The 21,966-nt window shown below is 42.5% G+C and overlaps 3 protein-coding genes and 1 pseudogene across 4 annotated transcripts in view; 1 reads left to right on the top strand and 3 right to left on the bottom strand.

The window, feature by feature from the left end:
* arhgap36 (Rho GTPase activating protein 36) overlaps window positions 1-7,018 on the bottom strand; it is an 84,717-nt gene extending 77,699 nt beyond the window's left edge. The window contains exon 1 of the mRNA XM_085395457.1: window positions 6,846-7,018. Coding sequence (XP_085251583.1) covers window positions 6,846-6,863 — 18 coding nt within the window. The 5' untranslated portion in view covers window positions 6,864-7,018. The remainder of the gene's footprint in view (window positions 1-6,845) is intronic.
* Window positions 7,019-9,976: 2,958 nt separating this feature from the next.
* Window positions 9,977-11,572, top strand: LOC146674399 (uncharacterized). Its single transcript, XM_085401059.1, has one exon. The coding sequence runs from the start codon at window positions 9,977-9,979 to the stop codon at window positions 11,570-11,572; it is 1,596 nt and encodes a 531-aa protein (XP_085257185.1).
* A 753-nt stretch (window positions 11,573-12,325) lies between these two features.
* LOC146674398 (nuclear factor 7, ovary-like) lies at window positions 12,326-14,448 on the bottom strand. The gene has a single exon (XM_085402384.1). The coding sequence runs from the start codon at window positions 13,956-13,958 to the stop codon at window positions 12,624-12,626; it is 1,335 nt and encodes a 444-aa protein (XP_085258510.1). The 5' UTR covers window positions 13,959-14,448; the 3' UTR covers window positions 12,326-12,623.
* A 759-nt stretch (window positions 14,449-15,207) lies between these two features.
* On the bottom strand, window positions 15,208-19,178 carry LOC146674397 (uncharacterized; annotated as a pseudogene). The gene is made up of 2 exons (XR_014910622.1): window positions 18,131-19,178; window positions 15,208-17,949 (listed from the first exon to the last, which is right to left on the bottom strand). The product of XR_014910622.1 is annotated as an uncharacterized LOC146674397 (transcript).
* Window positions 19,179-21,966: the final 2,788 nt, after the last annotated feature.

The following is a 21,966-nucleotide window of genomic DNA, read 5'->3' as shown; positions in this document are numbered from 1 at the left end:
TGGAGACAGGTTGCCTCCCATCAGCTGACTATTTAATTGGGTTGTGATTACAAGTGGTTGCCAAAGGGTGACAGCAAAAAAAAATTAAATACAGTCTCTTTTCTAGTCTGACTTTTTCTAGTTGCAAGGAAGTTCAATTCAATTTTATTTTGTTTGTATAGCATCAAATCACAACAACAGTCACCCTCAAGATGCTTTATACCAGATGACCCCCTATGAGCAAGTACTTGGTGACAGTGGGAAGGAAAAAACTCCCTTTTAATAGGAAGAAACCTCCAGCAGAACCAGGCTCAGGGAGCCTGCCGCGAGGACAAAAGATAAACACTTGCAGTCATTTTTTACCGTAATGTGACTGAGCTGAAAAATAGGATTCTTGGCACAGCCAAAGAACAACTTGTGAATACAGGAGACGTGCAAGTAGCTTCTGACAAAATGGCATTGTTACAGCGACCCTTTGTAGTGATCAAAGACATATTTATGACCTACTTTTTGAGTCTTAATAGGCAGAAAGAGCCTTGCATCTGATAGGAAGTTAGCATTATTTATCATTAATGTGAAAAATTTAGAGGAGACTTCTCCTTTAATGTCATGGGTCCTGTTGGGAAGTCGGACAAGTACAGACGAGACAACATTTTGCAAAAAGTTTTCCCTCCTCCAAAATTCATTTGGCAGTCTATTATAATTGTCTGGAGTATAACTTATGAGAACTTTCCAAAATTTTGTCTGAGTCTAAAGGAATAACAGACAAACTGCTGAACTAATAAAGCAACACCAAAAGACAGCTCTGAAATACAGCAATGAAGATGATTTAAAACTTTAGCCAAGACTTTCCAAAGCCTCTGGAGAAAATCAAAACTCCTGCTGTCATGCAGTGATTAAATTTATTGACATTATTTGAGGTTATTTAATAGCACTTCAGCTATTACACAAATTTTATCAACCTTTTGCAGCTCAACAGCCAGACTGTATTTCATTATATTACAGCTTAAGGTGGTCAAATTTGTGAGTTGGCAGGTTGACTTAATCCTATCTGGCCTTCTGAGATAAACTCAGAAGGCCAGATAGGATAGACATGGAGATCACGGTGAAACTAATACAGCAAAGAAACTGGTGGTTGGTGTTGAAAAGCCATACACATCACACCCTCACATTTCTCCACAGTTATCAGAAATCACTTGCCCTCCAGTTATACTCATGCCCAGTTAAATCATTAGTGGTATCACAGTAGCATGGGGCAAGCAGAACTCACTACCCCACGTTGGAGGAGGAGCCCTGACAAGTCTGGAATGAAAAGTTTGTTTTAGTTTGCATTTTTTTTTTCAAAGTAATTAGTCAGAATTAAATTGCCTGAATAAATTGGTTGGGGACTGAACTTTGATTGGAAAACACAGTAGAGACTCTCATTTATCCCTTAAAGATGAAGCAAAATTCACCCGGCATTCAGACTTGCCTATATGGTTGTTGCCAGTTTATGTTATCCAGGTGACAACTAATGTGCACCTTATCAAAAGATAAAAGAAACTAAGGAGATGAGGAGAGGCCAAACTGTTGGAAGCCAGATGTTAACATCTTTCTTTAAAGGTGATCAAAGGATGACCGATAGCTAAACCATTCGTAACCTCTCAGCAGTCGATAAAGACAGTGGGAAAATGTCAGATATGAGACTATATCTTACAATAATCTTCAATAATTCACAAAAATCTGTTTCTCTGCTAGTTTGATTCTTTGTCCCCCAACTCCTCCACCACAACCAGGAACTGAACATACAAACTTGGTACGCAGGTACATCTTAGGCTCCTGAAAGTTTTTAACTACATCACATATTATTACATCATCAGGTTTCCTAGAAATCCTGTGACAACCGGCTGAAATATCCCGTTTTTAACACCTATTGAAAGTATTGTAACATCCAGTTTATATCCACAAAATTTTGTTATACAAGACACCATGTTTCCTAGCAACTATCTAAAAATGACCCATTTTTTCCATTTATGCGTCTACAACACTTTATAAAAGTATTATATCATTTTTATTTTAGAACAACATTTATATCCACGAAACATCAATTATATGTGATAATTTCAGATGTCATCATGTTTTCTGACATCTACCTATAGCAACAGGCTAAAATCGCTTGTACTTTTAAATTTATATAAGCACCTTACAAACCCATCAAATTATTTTCATTTCACAACCAACAGCACTAAGAGGCCAAACAACACTCGCGCTTGTGTATTAAATTTACAGAGTACAGCGTAATACCATGAAACTCTTGGCTGTAAATGTCAAAAACAGCCAAAAACACACCTGGTATGCGTTGGTTAAAATGACATTTGGTAGGTGGGGGAACAGTAGGGGCAAGTTTAATGGTGCAGCATGAAAAAGTTGTCTCAACTTGTGAGTTCTAGTAGATTTGTTTTCAGTAGATTTGTGCAAAAAAGGCTTTGATCAGCTCACCTGCGCTGATGTTGGTGCTCTGAAGGTTCACTGATCTTTATGGATTTAGCCAGCTGCAGTATATAAGCAGATGTTACATGAGCTGTTATGGTTGCTTTCCATAATGTCTACCTTCAAAACACCAGCATTGCAGCTGCCAAGAGGCTAATGACCTCTGCATTACTGGGTTGCTACATCCATCTTTTCTATTGTTTGTCACTATTTGTCACTGCCCCCTTTATGCTTTCAATTTCATTTTCATGAGTTTACACTTATATCAAGTGGTGTCCATTAGTCAGCAGGAAGCGCAATGCAGTGCACACATAGGTCTGAGCAAATACAAACAACACATAAAAACTACAGCAGGATAGGAGGTAAGTTTTGGTGATATAGTGAGGATAGTGAAGACAGAGGAAAAGAGAGAGAGAAAGAAACAACAAAAAGGCCTAAAAGAGCCCAAACTGTTAAAATACTCCAGAAATCCTTAAATTCTTACTCTGTCTTTGAATCTGAATGTTTTGTTTATGTATAGATAAGATTTTTTTCCTTATTAATTCTTGTGTTCTCTTCTCTAACACTTTTTCTTATCAACTCTGTTTTTCTTTAAATCTCCGTGGGTGATGTGACTAAGGCTATTATCGTAATCGAAAAAACTAAAAGCCTTAATGTCAACAGAGTAAGTCTGACTGAAGCACACGCGCTTAATATTTAAAATTTAAAAAGCTTACTGGAGTCGTTCAGCTTGCAGGCCAAAAGTCAGACCGAGAATTGTCTTGTCAATTTTGCTTGATAAAGTCAGACAGGAAGCACGGCGAGATAGCCATCGTTTCTGAACAAGTAGGAACTAAGAAGCGATGATGGTTGCGTGTGGTTGTGGTTGAATGCTGGTGTCAGCAAGAAAAGCTAGAAACAGCCATCTGCAGCCTGAGGTTCTTGTGCAACTTGATTATGAAGGCGTGGCTGCGCGTGCACTTGATTGATTGCGGTAAATGAGGGAGGTGTTTCCTCTTGAAATTCAAAAATCATTAAACAAAAATGGGGGAGGCAGGAAAACATATGGAGGCACATCTGGGGCACATTCGCAACTGAAATAGGTGTTTGCTGTGTTTTTAATACCTATAAACTTCAACCAAGGCTCCAAGGGTCAACTTTCCAATCCATGAATGACTGAAAATTTCAACCCAATTTCAGTTTAACAAGTATTTCTCCTCTATAACTGAAAGAAGGGCCGCAAGCTTCATTTTTCCACGTTATATTTCGATAAAATGCTTCTCGGACTGAGACTGCTTCCTAAACTGGTGAGCCAAATCCCCCCTAAACTCAGATTTAAGGTGAGCTCTGAGCAGCTATCAACTCCCTGCAGATAAGCTTCAACCTCTGAATGCGTGTCACTTGCCACAGCAACGCTCAGGCGTTCAAGAGAAATATCTCAGGCCACAGACTCATGAGAGGTGTTCACATTTTCATCTTATTGCAAAAACAAACACAAAAGACCCGATTTATCATTCAAGTATGAAGACATTAAGAGCAAAAATAAGAATCTTTCATACTCCAGACCATTTTTTTCTTTTTTTGTCCAAGATAATCAATCAAAACATGTTAAACACAAATAGTTTAGAACCTCAAAGGAAAACTCCAAATAGAATAAATGAAAGTTTTCTCTTTGCTTTTTAACCAAGTTAGCAACAGTTGCAAACCTTCACCAGCCTGATAACGAGCTTCTGCTTCTGATGAAGAAGTCAAAGCTCCAGTTGACACGTGGGGCCAAATCCCCAACGCTTTAAAGGGATTTGGCCACTTTGTGGAGCTAATAACACGCCAGAGTGGGATTCACAAATCAAGAAGACAAGCACAAAATATGATTGAGCCGTGCACGTATCCGTGACTGGTGCGGCGGTGAAGCGAGTCAGAGGCAGATGGGGTAACGACAGGCAGACAGGCTATGCTAGTAGGGAAACGAGAGATGGCAGATGGACAGATGCAGATATGCTAGTGTGAGAGGGAAGTGATGCAGCTGTCTGGTAATGTCTGAGAGGCAGGAAAAGCAGGCATGGAGAAATATATTTGGACTATTAACTTTTAAGATTTAGCTGGACCTGGTTTTTGCCTGCTGAAGCCAAGTGATGCTCCAAAGCAGATGGCAGAGGCCCTCGGTTTTCAAGTCGTAAAGAAATGATCAACGATCATTTCGCCCACGCTCTCGCAATTCACACATCTGCAGTTTCGTAATTGCCACTGAAATCAGTGCAGCTCAAACTCTCTTTTGCAGTCAGAGGCACTTTGGCAGGTTTGCGCTTCTGGTTTGCCAGTTTTTATCTTTCTCCTTGTTGCTCCAGTTAAATTTAAGGCAAGTCAAAACTCTGTGTAATCTGGAGTATTTCGCCAAACGCTGAAACCATCAACATTTTTTCTTGTGGGAGAAAAACAAGATATGAGTGTTTTTCCAGTCTTCGAGCTAAGAGGCATTGATGTGAAGCAACACTGATAAAAAACAAACAAACCCAAACATCTTAAACTACTGATTGTGAACCAGTGATCCAACCAGTGATCCCAATCTGAATATGATGCCAACTCCTCGGTTTGGTGTTAAAATACGTTATGGCAAATGGAGCAGGATAACAGAAATGAAAAGAGTCACCTGCACCATGTCTTCTTTCAGCTCAGCATGAGTCTGTACTGCAAAGCACTGCTACTTAACTACGTATGTTTCTCCCCCACCTGCTCCAGGTTCAGAGCCTGGGTCAATACCCTGTGCTCTTTTGGATGACCTTGAGTTATTCCCTGGCAGTTTTTGAGGGGTAAAAGTGTATGCCGCCTTGCTGGGGGAGGCTGCAAACACTGTGGAGTGACAATGCCATTCAGGATGGCTGAGCACGGTCTGCGCAATGGTTAAGGGATTGGTGCATGTTACAGTAACATCCGCATGACTGCAAAGACCTGAGGGTAACCCCAGCAAGTCGTCACATATTAATGAAATGATTGCTCGCGTCACCTGTTAAGTAGTTTTAATGTGTTATTTACAAAATACAAGCTGTGAGTCGGAGTCTCCATGGTGATGTTTGCAGATTACATTATGGTCTGTAGTGAGAGAAGGTGGATGAGTTTAAATAGCTGGGGTCAACCACCCAAAGCAACAGACAGTGCACAAGAGAGAGGAAGGAGAGAGCAGGCAGGGTGGAGTGGGTGAAGACGAGTGTCGGGAGTGACTTGTAAGATAGTGGACATATTGGACAAAGGATGCAAAGTATCCAAAATAAGAAGAAGAAGAAGAAGAAGAAGAAGAAGAAAAATGACCTTCTGGGGAATATATGTAGCTCTTTATGTACTAAATACTTCACTTTGTAAAGCTGTTTGCGAACTTTTTCAAGTATCTATTTACTTCTGGTCAGGGAGCATACACATACACAGACTATTACATCATCATTATATTAAAGTTATGAGTCACAAAGACATATTAATGACCTGAAAGATACTAAAAAGTCCATAGTGCTGACCAACGGAGGATATTGATGCTGATTGTGCTTTGCTGCTATTAAGTTTCCTTAAACTAAAACACGCTGCTGTGCCATTAATTATCCTAATCTGAACCAAGTTGCACTGCATTACACAGAGTTGTAGCAGGCTGCAGGATGCCTGCAGTGACTAAAATGTTTGTGTTGCACTGTGTGAAAGAAAAATGTAACGACCGGGATGAATGAAATAAAGCACTTTGTACTTAAGCATGCGGGATTGCATAACTAATAGTAAATAATTAGGTGGACTATCAGGAAAAAGATAATCAACCACTTGATACATGCATGGAGGTCAAAGTAGACATTTAAACATTAAAGTAACGTCATAAAAATATTTTGCCTTTATTGTCTGCAGTGACATAACATGACATATTTTCCTTGTCATGCAAGAAGGAAAATATGTCACTGAGACTGTTTTTCTCTGCTTGTAGAACAGATAATGAAGGCTTATTTTAGTCGAAGAGCCAAGGAACAACTGATATAATTATTAATTTTTTGAAACCACAGCTATGAAACTGACAGAGGTGGAGACTTCATGCATTTCCAAAATTTTCAGGCCAAGAAAGAAACATTTCACAAATGAATAATTTTACAGGAATGATGGATTTGGGCGTTACTGCAAGGGAGAAATATTTGGGAATGCTGGAAGAACAAGTTCAGCCGAGTTTAATGATAGCGCAATAACAACACAGATGATAAAGAAGGAGCAGCAGCAGCGGGGGGGGCATGTGATCGATTAAAAAAAAAAAAAACAACTAAAAGGCCTTCAACAATGCTCTCTAATCTCTGACTGCACATCTTGCTCCTTTACAGCTGCACCATGCAAAGATGAGTTTAAAAGGTGAGTGCCTGCAGCAAACACACACACAGTTAGAGAGGTCCATGTGCGTTACCTACCACATAGTAGAAATGCATGTCTGCGCGCACAGGTCGGTCTCATAAGTGCTGGAAGCGTGCAGGTGAGCGGCGTCCATCCAGCAGCGGCATTAGCCAGCAGTGCGCGTCTGTCCCAGGTACAGATACTCCAAACTGGATGCTTCTGCTCCCCTTCCTCTTTCCCAATGTTGCTCCTGACCCCTCTCTCTTTCTCTCTTCCCTCCTGCACTTGACGTTTACTCCTCCCCCTCCTTGTTTTTCTCCTCCCCACATGACTTCAGTGCCTCCCCCTCTCTCTTTATCTCTCTTTTTTTTTGGTTCCACTTCCTCTCTTTTCTTTTTTTCTTTCATCGCTTTTCCAGTGTAATTACTTCCCCGCCCCCAATCCACCACCTTTATTTTCTATCTTTCTTTTTTCCAGCATCATTATTTAATTTTATTTTTCAGATCATGTGTCATTTTTTTTAACAGTTTTGTAAATGTTTTAGTCAGTAAAGCAGGGGGAGAAGTCGCTCTGTCTCTCTGGGCGTCTCTGTGCTGATTGCAGATTGGTGTCAGTTCTTCCTGTGTGTGTGTGTGTGTGTGTGTGTGTGTGTGTGTGTGTGTGTGTGTGTGTGTGTGTGTGTGTGTGTGTGTGTCATAGATAACACGGCGTGCTCTCCGCTGTCAGAAACAGGAAGAATGGAGCTCTGTAGTTTGGCCCTGATGAGAGAGCCTTCCCCTCCGTGTGTGTGCGCACTGGCGAGCCTATCCTTGTGAGGACCGCACTGAGTGTTTTTGACCATGGAGGTGAGGACAGTTTGTGGGACATCTTCAAAGGCCCACCTCCTACATCATTCCCTCTCTCACCCGAAGAACTCTGGGAGCACTGTGAGAAAGGATACTCCATGGATCTACCTCAACGACCGACCACAGTATGTGATAACTCAGGGCTGTGTGTCGGACAGGGTCGTCTGCAGTACGGTCATTCCTGTTGGAAAACAGAGAGTCCGCAGGTCTTTTCTTCCTACTGCTGTCAGACTCCACAAGAAAAAGTTTGCAGCTGAGCAAACACACACATCTACACATGTGCAATAAAACTAAGTGTATTTTTTTCTGACAGTGTAGTATTTTATTATATTGTATATAGTATGTTATTCTTTTTCCTATTCCACTGTTTTTCTTTAATTTTGCTGCTATAACTTTGCACTGTCTACTTTCTGCTGTGACAACAATTTTCCCACGTGTTTGACTAATAAAGGTTTATCTATCTATGTATCTATTTAAAAAAACACATCTTTAGAAAGTAAAGAGAGTATTTCTCTGTATTTGAATTAAAAAGGGAAAATGTGCTAAAATCAAATCTAATTGAAGTAAAATTACATAAAGATTCTAGATTCTTTATGTCACGTGCATAGTCATACGAGTACAACACAAAGTGAAATGTGTCCTGAACTGCTCCTTTGACTGTGCAAAAAAAGACTAATACAATAAGTAAATTAAATTTTAAAAAATTGAAATTTTAAATTAAAAATCTGAAAATGTACATTGTGCGAGTGGAATGTTAAAGTGTCTTGTGCCATGTTAGCACAGCAATGTGTTGACAGCACCCTCTCCACTGGAGCTCTATTGATGATAAGAAGCTTGTACACTTGGTGCTTACTCCTTCTGAAGTCCACCACCAGCTCCTTGGTCTTGCAGACATTCAGCTGTTGTCCTGACACCACGATGCCAGGTTCTTCACCTCGTCCATGTAGGCCGCCTCACAACAATATGGCTCCCCTCGTGGCAGACATGTTTGCGACATGCTCCCGACACCAACTTTATTAATTTTTTATTCTAGTGTTAATGAGTGTGGCACGCAAGACCAAAGCACGGCACGAGAGGCAGGCTACATGCTTAAGTAAAGACTAGAGCCACATGACCACACCACACCACACCCTGGATCCACACCTGGAGCCAATGAAGCTGGCTGCATATAAGACCAGCACACACAGCTAACCTTCCCCAGACTGTTTGCTAACCAGTTGATTCCACAGAGACTTTACTCCTCTGCTATTTAAAATATTTTGCACATAAGGATGCTGGCACCGTTTTTACTCACACCTGCCTGCCTACCCTACCTCCTCTGGATCTCTGGACCATTCTCACCTTCAAACTCACCTGGACCTCCACAGTCTTGCTTCCCCCCCTCCCGTGTGCCTCTGTCTGCAACCAATTCCACTGCCCACCAGCTTGCAAACTCCTATTTCCCCCGGTCCTCCATGCTCCTAGCTTCCAGACTCCAGAAGACCGAAGCCAGGATGTAGGACCCAAATGCAGGTCTCGGAGACTGAATGACAAACTAAAGGCAGCAGCTTTATTGCTGGAGAAAAACTTTAACATGAAATACAGGAAAGCTAAACTAGACACACAAACACCAAACTCAAACTAGAAAACTGGGAAACTAGAAACACGGAGGGAAAACGCAGCACGGTGAGGGTACAATGCGACAACAGTGATGAACCATGATGAACTCAAAGATGAATAATAATACAAAACACTGGGTGTTAGGATGCCTGGGTCGTTGACCCAGGGTATTTGAGTTTATTATATTATTTATACTTTTTAGTCTTTGGTTTCTTTGAGTTCTGTCTTATGGTTTATGTCTCTGTCTTCTTTAGTTGCTCTGTCTCCCCTATCACCTGTATCCCCTTGTCTAGTTCGTGTCTCTGTGTATCCTTAGTTCCTATATCCCCGTGTTCAGTCAGTGTTTGTGTCTGCCCTGGTGCCACGTCTCTGTTCCCTCTGTAGTGCCTGCATGTGAGTCTGTGTTATGTGTTTTACTTTGAAGGTCTCTGTCTTATCTCAGTGTGTTCAGTTTACGCTTCTTTGGTCTCGTCAGTTCTGATTTGCCCCAGCTGTGTTTCCCTCCTGTTACTCATTCCCTGATTGCTCCCTCTGTGTATTTAAGCCCTGTGTTTCTCTGTGTCCGTGTCGTGATCTACCGTTTTCTTAGCTGTGTGTTCTGTCATTTCTCTAGTTTAAGTTTGTTTTGAGTTTTTTCAGTTTTGTTATATTTTGAGTATTAAATTAAAGCCTTTTTTGAGTTCACATCTGTCTCCGGAGTCTGCACCTTGTGTCCTATTCCTGCCTGCACACAGCCACACCTAACAGAAGATCGCGACCAGAACATGGACCCTGCAGACTCCTTTTTCTTTGAGTTCAACGGCGAGATGGAGCGGCTGGTGAGCCTGCTCGACCGCATCGCCCTGTCCCCGGATTTAAGGACCATGGCAGTGGGGCTGAGCGCGGTGGAGGCCATCATTCGGCATAATCCCCAGCTTAGCCAGTTCGCTAAGGACACTGAGTTGGGGAACACCATAACTGCCTGGAGAGAGCAGGTCAGGGCTAGTGAGCTTGCTCTCTCCCTCACTGCATCTTCCCCACCACTGCCGCAGGACAACGCACACTCTGCTTCATCGCCACTACAGGCTTCCCCCCCTTCCTCACGCCAGCTGGGACCTTGTTCGCCTGTCCGTTCGCCTGCCTTTTTCCTGGCGGCTGTGTGGTCGGAGGATGAGGAGGAGGTCTCCGTTTCTCCACCGGTTCCTGTTCCCTCGTCTAAAAGGAAGCGACGCCACCGTCGCTCCTCTCCTCGGTCATCCGTTCAGCCACCTGCCTCCGCTGGAGGGTCCGGGGAACCGCTTCAGCCACCTGCCTCCGCTGGAGGGTCCGAGGAACCGCTTCAGCCACCTGTCTCCGCTGGAGGGCCCGAGGAGCCCATTCAGTCTCACGCCACGTCAGCTGGAGGGCCCGAGGAGCCCGTTCAGCCTCACGCCTCGTCAGCTGGAGGGCCCGAGGAGCCCGTTCAGCCTCACGCCACGTCAGCTGGAGGGCCCGAGGAGCCCGTTCAGCCTTCTGCCACGTCCGCTGGAGGGCCCGAGGAGCCCGTTCAGCCTTCTGCCACGTCCGCTGGAGGGCCCGAGGAGCCCGTTAAGCCTTCTGCCACGTCAGCTGGAGGGCCCGAGGAGCCCATCCAGCCACCATTAGCTTCTGCCTCGGCTTCGGCTTCGCCTGGTCCGGCTTCGGCCTCAGCTTCTGCAGCTCCGCCTGGTCCGGTCTCAGCCTCTGCAGCTCCGCCTGGTCCAGCCTCCGAGTGTTCGGCTTCGTCTGCTCCTGAGGTCTCCCTGCTGTCTGTTCCTGCACGTCGTGCACGTCCTGCCCGGCCTGCTCATCCTGCACGGCCTGTCCGGCCTGCTCGTCCTGCTCGTCCTGCTCGTCCTGTCCGGCCGATGACTGGACGTCGTTGCCGTCATGCACAGCCCTCTGAACTACGCCGCCGTCATGGACGACCCCCTGAACTACGCCGCCACCAGTGCCTCCCACCCGGTCGGCCTCCTGACCTACTCCGTCGTCGCCGGTGTCTCTTGCCTGACCGGCCCCCTGAACTGTTTTCTGGGCTCTTGGGCCGTCAGCCTCCGGGCCGCCCCCCTGAACTGCCCGGGTTTGCACTGTTGTGCTGTCAGCCTCCGGGTCGGCCCCCTGAACTTTTTGTGAACTGTTTTTCCTGGCCGTCTGCGCCTGTCGTGAGCCTGTTTTTTGTTCTGTTGCTTTCCGGGCTCCATTGTTTGTTTCTTTTTTTTTTTGTTTCTGGCTCCTTGTTTGGCTTTGTTTCGAGCCCTCCATCCTGTTTCCCCCACCGCCCGCCCTGGTTGGGTTGTTTTTGTTTTGGTGTTTTGGTTTGGGCTGTCTGGAAGCCAGCCCTTAAGGGGGGGGGGTACTGTTAGGATGCCTGGGTCGTTGACCCAGGGTATTTGAGTTTATTATATTATTTATACTTTTTAGTCTTTGGTTTCTTTGAGTTCTGTCTTATGGTTTATGTCTCTGTCTTCTTTAGTTGCTCTGTCTCCCCTATCACCTGTATCCCCTTGTCTAGTTCGTGTCTCTGTGTATCCTTAGTTCCTATATCCCCGTGTTCAGTCAGTGTTTGTGTCTGCCCTGGTCCCACGTCTCTGTTCCCTCTGTAGTGCCTGCATGTGAGTCTGTGTTATGTGTTTTACTTTGAAGGTCTCTGTCTTATCTCAGTGTGTTCAGTTTACGCTTCCTTTTGTCTCGTCAGTTCTGATTTGCCCCAGCTGTGTTTCCCTCCTGTTACTCATTCCCTGATTGCTCCCTCTGTGTATTTAAGCCCTGTGTTTCTCTGTGTCCGTGTCGTGATCTACCGTTTTCTTAGCTGTGTGTTCTGTCATTTCTCTAGTTTAAGTTTGTTTTGAGTTTTTTCAGTTTTGTTATATTTTGAGTATTAAATTAAAGCCTTTTTTGAGTTCACGTCTGTCTCCGGAGTCTGCACCTTGGGTCCTATTCCTGCCTGCACACAGCCACACCTAACAGAAGATCGCGACCGTTACACAACTAGTTTGTTTTATTACAGCAGTTTGATTTTTAAACATGATTCATTATTTCAACAATATATTGTTGTCATAAACAGACAAGAAGACAACAACAAACTGCTCCACCCAATCAACACATGTCAGTCCAAACTAAATCATCTCCATTTATTTACACACATCAAATAGAAACTTGAATCACTTGTAATGATTAGAGATCTGATAGAATTTCAAATCGAGTTTGGGGAGTCATTCAGTGAGAAGCAGTGAAATGATTTCCCATGTGAAAAGGTGGACAGCAGAAACAGTGAAACAAAGAGCTTTGGAACAACGAGGCAGCAGGAGGACAGCTGCAGTTTAACAGCTTCGAATCACTGACAGGAAACATTAGAAATCTCATCATCCTCAACTCATCTGCTCCACTGACACCTTCATCGGACCCACCTTCACTTTACCAGCCAGTTTCAAAATATGGAAAAATCCTTTGACTGAAAGTGTGTGTGAAGGTGTGTATGTGTGTGCTAGTATCAGGATCAGAGAACGACAGCTTTCCTCTGCTCCAGTCCAGATTCACTCTGATCCTCTGGGGCTTCTTTTCTACTGAGAGAACCGTCTCTGCTGATGGAGACGATGCTGAGTATTCACCTCGATAGAACCAAATTATCCATAATCCAGAGTCTATGTCTCCCTTCCTCTCCACAGACTCTTCTGACACACCCAGTATCCACCCTGTACTCTCTCCAACCTCAACATCCCAGCTGTGAGTCCCTGAGTTAAAGCCCTCCGAGCCAAGGACAGAGCAGGAGTAATCAAACCTCTCTGGATTATCGGGAAGCTGCTGCCTCTCTCCTTCTCGTCTCACACTGGTCACATCTTCACACAGGATGAGTTCTGGATGAGCAGTGTTTGGGTCCAGAATGATAGGAGTGTAGGAGACCACGTCCTTCATGTTGATCCAGATGTTGAAGGTCAGGTTGCCCAGGTGTTTGGCCTGGTCTATCAGAGCTCCTGAGGGTAGCTGTGGATCATCCAGCAGGGGGCAGCGCTGGACTCTTTCCACTGCAGTCTTGTAGCTGCACAGGAATGAGATGTCTTCAGCTCTCAGCTCCTCCTCTGTGGCTCTGATTGTGTCTGAAAGAGCTGCTATGTCTCTGCTCAGAGCCTCCATCTTCTCCTTCATCATCCCACTCTTCTGCTCCTCTTCCTCCCTCAGTGCATCCAGCCTGGCCTCCTCTTCCTCTGCTAGAAACAGGTGAAGCTTCTTAAACTTCTCCTTAATCTGCCTCTCTGTGTGTCGGGCCTGAACCTTAATGTGTTCTGCTGTTTGATCAAACTTCACTTGAACTTCTTCACAAACCTTTAATTTCTTCTTTAAGGGCTCCAAAGTTTCCTGAAGTTCTTTCTTGTGTTGTCGTGCAGCTTCATCAATGGGTCTGAATCTGTGGTTGGTGTGTTTTTCCGAGTCTCTGCAGACGACACACACTGGCTGCTGATGGTCCAGACAGAAGAGTTTGAGTTTCTCAGAGTGCAGACTGCAGAGAGCCTCTGAAGCTCTCCGAACTCTCTCCTGTAAGAATGACTCACACAGGTTCTTTAAAGCTCGGTTTAAAGGAGGATCATACACTGATATTTTCTTACAAAATGGACACTCATGTATTGGTCTCTCTCTCCACCATCTCTTCAGACAGTCTTTACAGAAGCTGTGGCTGCATGACAGAAGAACAGGATCTCTGAAGACCTCCTGACAGACTGAACAGCAGAGATCCTCCTCTGATCTGGAAGCCATGAAGTCTGTGAGTGAAGCTGAAAACAGCAGACAGGAAGTACAGTCAGTCCCGGCTCCCTCCCTCCTCTGCGAACTTCACTGAAACTTCCTTTGAGTCGTGTTTTTGGTCAAACTCAAATTCAGTGTGTGGAGCGTCAGCAGTTCGAGGCAGCAGTGTTGGAGTTTTCCACTTTCCTCTCCTGTAGCTGGACTCACTCAGATCAGAGGAAGCTGCTAGTTCGGTCCATACTTAGTCCTCTGTGCGTCTCTTTTTGCTGAGGAAGAAGAACAATCGGTTTCCTAGTTCGCTTCACGCAAGTTAGATAAGGAGAAAAATGTTGCTTCACTTGTAATGCTTCATTCCAGATGTCAAATGTCATCCTGCCATTTGCTAAAAAGCTGTAAAACAGGTTTTCCTCCATTTCAGTTGGACAGGTCACAAAATGAAAACTTTTCTAAAACTTATAGCCGCTACATCACACATAAACGAGAACGTGTTTCATTCCAGAGATCAGTTGTTTACCTGCCAGCAACTGTAAAACAGGTCACAGTAGTCGCACAGGTCCCTCAGCGGTGCAGCTGTTTGACATGCTCTATTTTAGTCTTTGTTCTGGTTATTTGTTAGGTTCCCCAGCAGCGAGAGCGTAATGCATTCACACTGTCATGGGCCTGGGTCCCCAGACCAAGGGCTCATGTGTTTTTGTGGACTTGTTTATTTTTTTGAGCTGTCATGTTGATGTCCCTCTTTTCCCCTTTTACTGGTGTGTGTGTATGTGTGTGCAGAAAGTGGCCACACAAGGCAGAGCAGAGGGGGGATGCAATCAGGTTCGAGTACACTGTTATGAGTAATCACTTTACCATGCCAGCTTAACACACAGGACTTCCATTCATTTATTAGCCCAACCTTAAACCCAGTCTTCATCCTAAAAGAGATTTATGTTCTTGGTTGTTGCTGCTTGTCTCCAGATGTGATCACTTTCATGCAAAAGTTTTCATGCAAAGAACGTGAACCTAAAACGTATCATTAATGATTTCATTTAAAGAAAACAATAAATCAGTTACATAAAATGAATCTCAGTAACATTTCAACACAAAAAATGTACAAATGTATGTTTGTAAATTGTATGTTTATGTATATACGATGTATATTTTTATGTATAAATGTACTGATATACAACTCCATTGATTTATTTTAAATACAATTAATAATAAATGTAATAATAAAATTTAATTACATTTACAAAGAAAGAATTACATTTTTTCTACTTTATTCTTTAAATCTGAGCTCGAAACACTGGGGCAGCTTAGAACTGTAGACTGCACTTATCTGGTTTAACCACTAGATGGCTCTAGACTACAACAAGTAAACAGCAGTGCTACGATGGGGAGTGTGTGCCTAAATTGGAAGGTTGCTGTGAAGTTTTCATCGGTATGAACCAGCCGTGACAGCCCATTTGAATCTGCACAGAAACTTGTACTTTTCTTAAGACAACTAATGTCAGCTACTGGTCTTAGTTTTAATCCTTTAAACGAGTCATAAAGCTCCTGGACCATAAAGGAAATGCCCATGCAATGTTTAGACTCTAATTGGTTCTTACAAAGATAGCAATATCAGCGGCAGAGGAAAGTAATTAGGCAAGATTGCCTTTGGAGTGAACACTGCCTCTCGTAGTGGAGCTAATTATGAAAACAACCTGCAGCTACAACTGCTTTCACATCCTCGATGGAAACTCAAGTTAAGACTCACCCCAGGCTACAAACCTTCGTGCTGAACCAAAAAGCATCCGAGGCGCTGATCGGGATTTACATGTCAAAGGAAGGAGTCAGTCAAAAATCCTCCAAATCAACTTCAAAGATTACAAATCTTTGATCAACATATTAAAGAGTGTTAAGGGTTTTTTCCTTTTCATCAACAGACAATTAATCACAATTAATTTGCTGTTGCTCTTTTTTCTCTAGGATCCAACAGGATTTATCAGTTTGATTTTAATCAGTTGTTATGAAACCAAAAGACGGAAAGCTCTGTCTGATGTTAACATGTAGACTTTTGTTATTGTCACTACTTTCTTACACGTGTTTTGTAAAGACTAATTAAATTCTGGCCTTCTTTTCTGGTCAGATCTACCCAAAGAGGCTGAAAATCAAAATGGCTTTACTAGATGATGAAAACTTTCATTTAATGCTTTCCTACACTTCAGTGGATTCGGTGTCTGTAACCTAAGCTAACCTAAATGTTAAAGGAAGACTTAGGCAGCAACAAGATGGCAGTTTTTTTTTATTTATTGAATACTTTAAATAGTTAGATACTTTTTCTCTATAAAATCATGATGCACTGTTAGCTGCATTCCTCCTGACAATAATCAATGTAGAAGTAACAAATCTATTGATTTCTTTTTTAGTATCACTCCAGGACAGGATGTTTTTAATTTTGTCAATATAAAAATTTAATAGAAGGCAAGCCTAGAGATGTAGTTGAGCATGACTATGAGGTTTTTCCTATTAGCACAGAGGACAAGGTAATGTCATCTGGGATAAGAAGTTGGAGTTTAGGTTTATTTTCCTTTGGTTTTATGACAGCCGGAGAGCAATTCTTTTTGGTGTCACATCAGGATCCGCAATCTGACAAACATGTGGAGCTACATGCTAGGTTGACAAAGGAGCAGTCAAATGTAGCTTTTAAAAAAGTAGCATTAATTAATTAGTATTTTGAGGCCTTTCACAGTATCATAAACCAACTGATTTTTGTCATCAGACTATGAAGTTGGAAATCATTTGCAAAGCCATAAATGTAGTATTTTTAGAATCCTGCCTCGTAACGTTTCGGCCTTAGCAAAGAACCCCGAGGAACTCCATACTTTTTTACCAGTTTACCATTTACAGTTTTTGCCCGTTGCCTGAACACATTTTGCAAAACTTTGCTCATTGTGCCAAAACCCTAAACACAAGTAAACATGACACAACACTGGGAAATATACCATTCACATCTGCACCAAATTGAAACTCTACTCTCAAAACCTAAACTCTGCTATCAAAACCTAACATTCCTTTGTCAAAATGTAACTCTGTTGACAAAATGACACATACTTGCATCATATGCAAACACTTACAGAGCAGGAGGAACACACTAGTCTACTTTATATAAAGCACTGCAGTCTTTGATTTCCATTGTTCATTCAGAAGGCATATTTTCAGGAGACACATTTGCAAACAACCAAAAAAGCAAATAGACCTACTCAATATTGTACATTGCAGTACCATGAATTCAGATAAAGCAAAAAAAACCAAAACAAAAAAAACCCCATAATACAGTAATAGAAAAAACACTATACTGTAAACAAAAAATCATGACAATTGTGCATACGTGGGCTCATGGATCCCGCCGTCTGTTGGGGTCTGGCCACAGGACCTCATCAACATCGCAAGCAATGTCTTCTCCCGCTGGGCACCGGGGAAAATATCCTCTTCCATGTCAAAACCATCCATGGATTGCTGTCACCTGAATGTCGCCGCAGGCCTGTTCCATTGCCTGCAGAAGAGGCATGCAGGCATGTAGTTGGCGGTCATATACACGCCATCTCCAAGCCGAAAAAAATTCCTCTATAGGGTTTAAAAATGGTGAGTAAGGGGGCAAGCATACCACTTCAAGTTGACTTTGGTTGGAGAACCAGGCCTGGACCAGAGCAGCCCGATGGAAACTGACATTATCCCATATCACCACAAACCTGGGCTGATCTGGTCTGTTCTGTACAACTATATCATGGAGAGCATCTAGAAATGTGAGTATGTGTTGGCTATTGTATGGACCTAGTATTGCATGATGGTGCAGAAGCCCTCGAAGGCATATGGCGGCACATAATGTGATGTTTCCCCCGCGCTGCCCTGGGACGTGCACAATTGCCCTTTGGCCAATTACATTACGACCCCGTCGTCTTGTTTTGCTCAGGTCGAATCCAGCTTCATCAATGAAAATGTATTCATGAGGCTGTGCAGCTCCATCCATGGCCAAGATTCTCTGAAAAAAAGGGGAACATATCACTGTACTACAGTGCTACACATACAGCACCCTCACCCCATCACACAGGTACCTGTGTAGCTCTCAGAATGGATCCATGTGGTACTGATATGGTACATATTCAGCTGCTACTGGACTTCACCAATACTCTATTGTAAATGTAAGGGACAGTTACACGTACCCGTACATATTCAGCTCGAAGTCCTTTGACCCTGTCACTGTTCCTCTCGAATGGGACTCTGTAGAGCTGCTTCATGGTGATGCTGTGTTTACCCAAGATGCGTCTGATGGTGGTGATGCTCACATGGTCTATGTTGCTGAACACTCGCCTGTCTGCAAGTATTTTCCGTCGTAGCTGGTGGAGACGGATGGCATTGTCTGCCCTCACTAGGTCCACAACAGCAAGTTCCTGCCGTTGTGTGAACAGGCGTTGGCGTCCTCCCCCAGAAGGTCTTCGAGTCATTCTAGAGAAATACAACCACATATTGTCATCGGTTTGCTTATTTTTCTTACAGTACTTCACTGTATATACTGTATCATCCACTGTACAACACTGTACTTCAATATAAGTAATCATGGTATGTTTCACAGAAACTACCACTTTGGCTGCAAAAGGAGCATTAGCACCCTGCAATACCCTGTACACTTGATATGGTAACTGTAGAACAGTACTATGAAAACCATCTGAGTAGAGTAGAAGGCAGTGAGATGAAGACAGACCTGTTTTCTAGTCGGAATTTTCTTATTACAGATGCCACTGTGAAGCGGCTTAGATGTGGGTGGACTCTCTGCCCAGCTTCCCTCATAGTCAGGCCGTGGTTGATGACATGGTCCACCAAAGTTGCTCTTATATCATCAGAAATATGGGTCCGTGCATGGCCTCTTTGACCTCCTCCTCCTCTTCCTCTTGCTCTCCCTCCATCCATGCTTGCAAAGTTCTTGAATTGGCTAAACTGAGGGCTTTTTGTGGCTGGCTAATTGGTGTTCAGTTTTGCAAGTAAGTGCCTTCAGGTGTATATTTGAGTGGTTGCAATTACCCGATGTGTTTTGTATTTTGGATACATGTGTTTTCCAAATGGCACCCTGAAATTTCATTTTTGAACGAAGTGTCTTATGTATGAAATAGAGTGTAGTATGCAGGACCATGTGTGTTGCATAAAGGAGTAAGTGTGTTGCATAATTGCAACCAGAGTGCAAAGCAGCACTTTTGTTTAAGGTATGGGTACATGTGTTTGGGGTATGGTAACAAAAGCTTCAAGTTGTGTTACTTTAGTCTAAGCATGGGTTTATAGTGTTCAAGCAACGAGCAAAAACTGTAATACTGTATTTTCATGATGTGCAGGTATATAGAGGTACTTCATGCCTTCCTTTTCCTTGGCCATCCATATTGTATTTGCCAATATATACACAATGAGCAGAATATGGGGAAAATAAAGGCACAACCAAGGCCTTAATGATAATGATTACCTATTAACATTTAGATATTTTTAAAGGTATAGAAGTCAAATCAAGTTTATGGGTTTCTAAATCAGTAAGAAGCAAAATCCAGTCTGTTTTAATATAATTAAAAGTGTCCTGTTATGTAAGAACGTTATTTTCTCCCTAAAACAGCTTCTGCTTCATAAACACACATAGTAATTAAATACCCTATATAAGTAGCTAATGATTAAACTTTGGATCAGAAGGCTCTATTTCCCGTGCGGTGCTTGTCTGTGTAGACAGAAACAACCAATTAACAGAAGAGCTGGTGCTCCAGCAGACACAGCTCAGAGATATGAGAGTGTAACCTTGAAAGCTACTACAGCAGGAGGGAAAGCATACAAACAACACAGTTTTTTTTTAAGCAAGAAAAATAATTTATTTATAATGATATAATAATAATTTCATCACATTGGCATTGCAGAGCTGCAGAAGGAAGCGTTTGTGTGAGACGCCACCTCACAGCAACAGATTACACCATTGGATGGGGCAAGAAAACAGGGGTTATTCAATACATACATGGAATATTCCTTTAAATATGTATTTTTCAACGAGGAATAACAAAAATAGAATAATTCCAATATCTCTGTCTGTCTCTCTTTCTCTAGGTCTCTCTAATTATCATCTCTGTGTCTTTATAAGCTGCCTGTACAGCCCCCAGTACTGGGGTTTAAATTGGGTTTGAGGGGGTTGTTTATCTCACTTTGCTTGGGGAGTAAAGCGGATGGAGTTTATCAGTGATGGACTTTATGGGCTGTTTGTCCACTCCAAGTACTAAAACACAGTAAACTTCACCCATCTGTCACTCCTGAAGCAAACACAACAAAGTCTTTTGGCCCAAATCTGCAGCCACAGCATCTCTCTATTTCTTATTGTTACTCTCAATCGCTTGCTCATAAAGCCGAGACTGTTCAAAAATAGAACAAAGTCCTGATATTTTTATGTGATAATGTGATTTACTGAAGTAGCTTAATATATATCTCAAAGAGGTAGCAGCAAAGTGTTTTTATTTCTACCCACTGTAAACTATAAAGCATTTATTTATTAATTTGTTGACAATATTGGGATTGTAAACTCACACTGCTGTTGATTTTTTCTTAAAAAGATGTCTCTGTGTGTACAGCTGAGCTCTGATTGTATCTTTAAGACCTTGACCTCTCTGCTAAGCAATACTTTTGATCCATTTCCAGATGTTTACTTTGAAGGCTAGCAACCACACTGACTATTGACTAGGTATCTAAATGATGTGACTCAAACTCTTTACAAAACATGGACATTAATGTCAGAAAAATGAAGGTGATGCAGAAGTGCCTTAATCCTGCATTATATCTGAAGGCCACCAGAGGGCGATAGCTGCGATTGTTACAAAAAAAACTATTGGTCCTATAGAAATCTATGGGGAAACGGCTCAGTCTTCAGCTCTGTAAACACACTGAGTTTATGAGCTCAGTCACTCATTTTCAGTCAAGAGGTCTCACAATGACTATCCACATATTATCGGCAGTCATCTCAGTACGCCAGAGAGTTTATTAGGATATATTTTAAAATTTTAATTGTCTGGTTTATGTGGCAGATATCCGATGGTTTCCCATACAACGAATAAAAAATGGATGTAGCTGATGTAACATCACCCGTTGGATTTTGAAGGCTTTAAGCTAGCATTTGATCATTATCAGCTAAGATATCAGCTAGCTAGCCTGGTTAAGCTGTAATTGTTAACTAGAGGGCAATTTATATATTTGATAAATAGTGCAAATATAATAATATAATAATAGACAAATAAAATACTATCATTGCAGTTACGAAACGTGTTGAACTAACATCAAGCCTCAAGTGGCCGTTAGAGGAACTGCAGTTTTTATCACTTCTGCTTGGCTTCATTTTTCAGTGCTGGATTTTACTTGATAGGAGATGGGATTAAAGCATTAAACGGAGGAGGGGGAGAAACAGCAATGACAGAAATGGGTTTGGGTTTTCTTATAATTATTATACAAATTACATTTCTTAGTCCTGCAGATGAGCTGCGGTCAACTTTGTGCTGGTGGGGATTGTGTTATTTGTTTATTCTGGTCTTGCACTGGCTCTCACTGGTAGCAGCTGTACTCATAAAGTACTTAACAAATGAATGTCATCAAATTTTATTTTGTAGCTTATTTGGATAAAGTGTGATCTTTCCTTTTGCCTATGAGGAAATTATCCTTGCCTGAACTCCCGCTCTCTCAACTTAACTTCCAAATTTTCGGCCCTGCTTTTTATTTACGTTTCCTAGCAACTGGTTCCTGTTTGGCTGCTCGATATCTGCAGAGGCATGAAATGTAAAAATTACACCAAATTAATTAGCGAGCTATTGCAGCGCCTTCCTCCTTCCTTTGTTGCTTTCTCGTACCTTTTATCAACACGCAGGGAGGCAAAAAAAAAAAACAGAGGTCGAGAGAAGAAAAAGCTTTTAGTGTGATTGCTTCTCTGAGTCACGGGACAGCTAAGAAGGAAGAGAGAGAGAGAGGAGGTGAAAGGAAAGATGATGGACTGCATTATGAA

The sequence above is a fragment of the Rhamphochromis longiceps genome, linkage group LG3, assembly GCF_057381845.1.
Source record: "Rhamphochromis longiceps isolate RC_006_pf linkage group LG3, R_longiceps_female_GT1.1, whole genome shotgun sequence".
Lineage (NCBI taxonomy): Eukaryota > Metazoa > Chordata > Actinopteri > Cichliformes > Cichlidae > Rhamphochromis > Rhamphochromis longiceps.
This window is presented reverse-complemented; position numbering and strand designations above follow the sequence as displayed.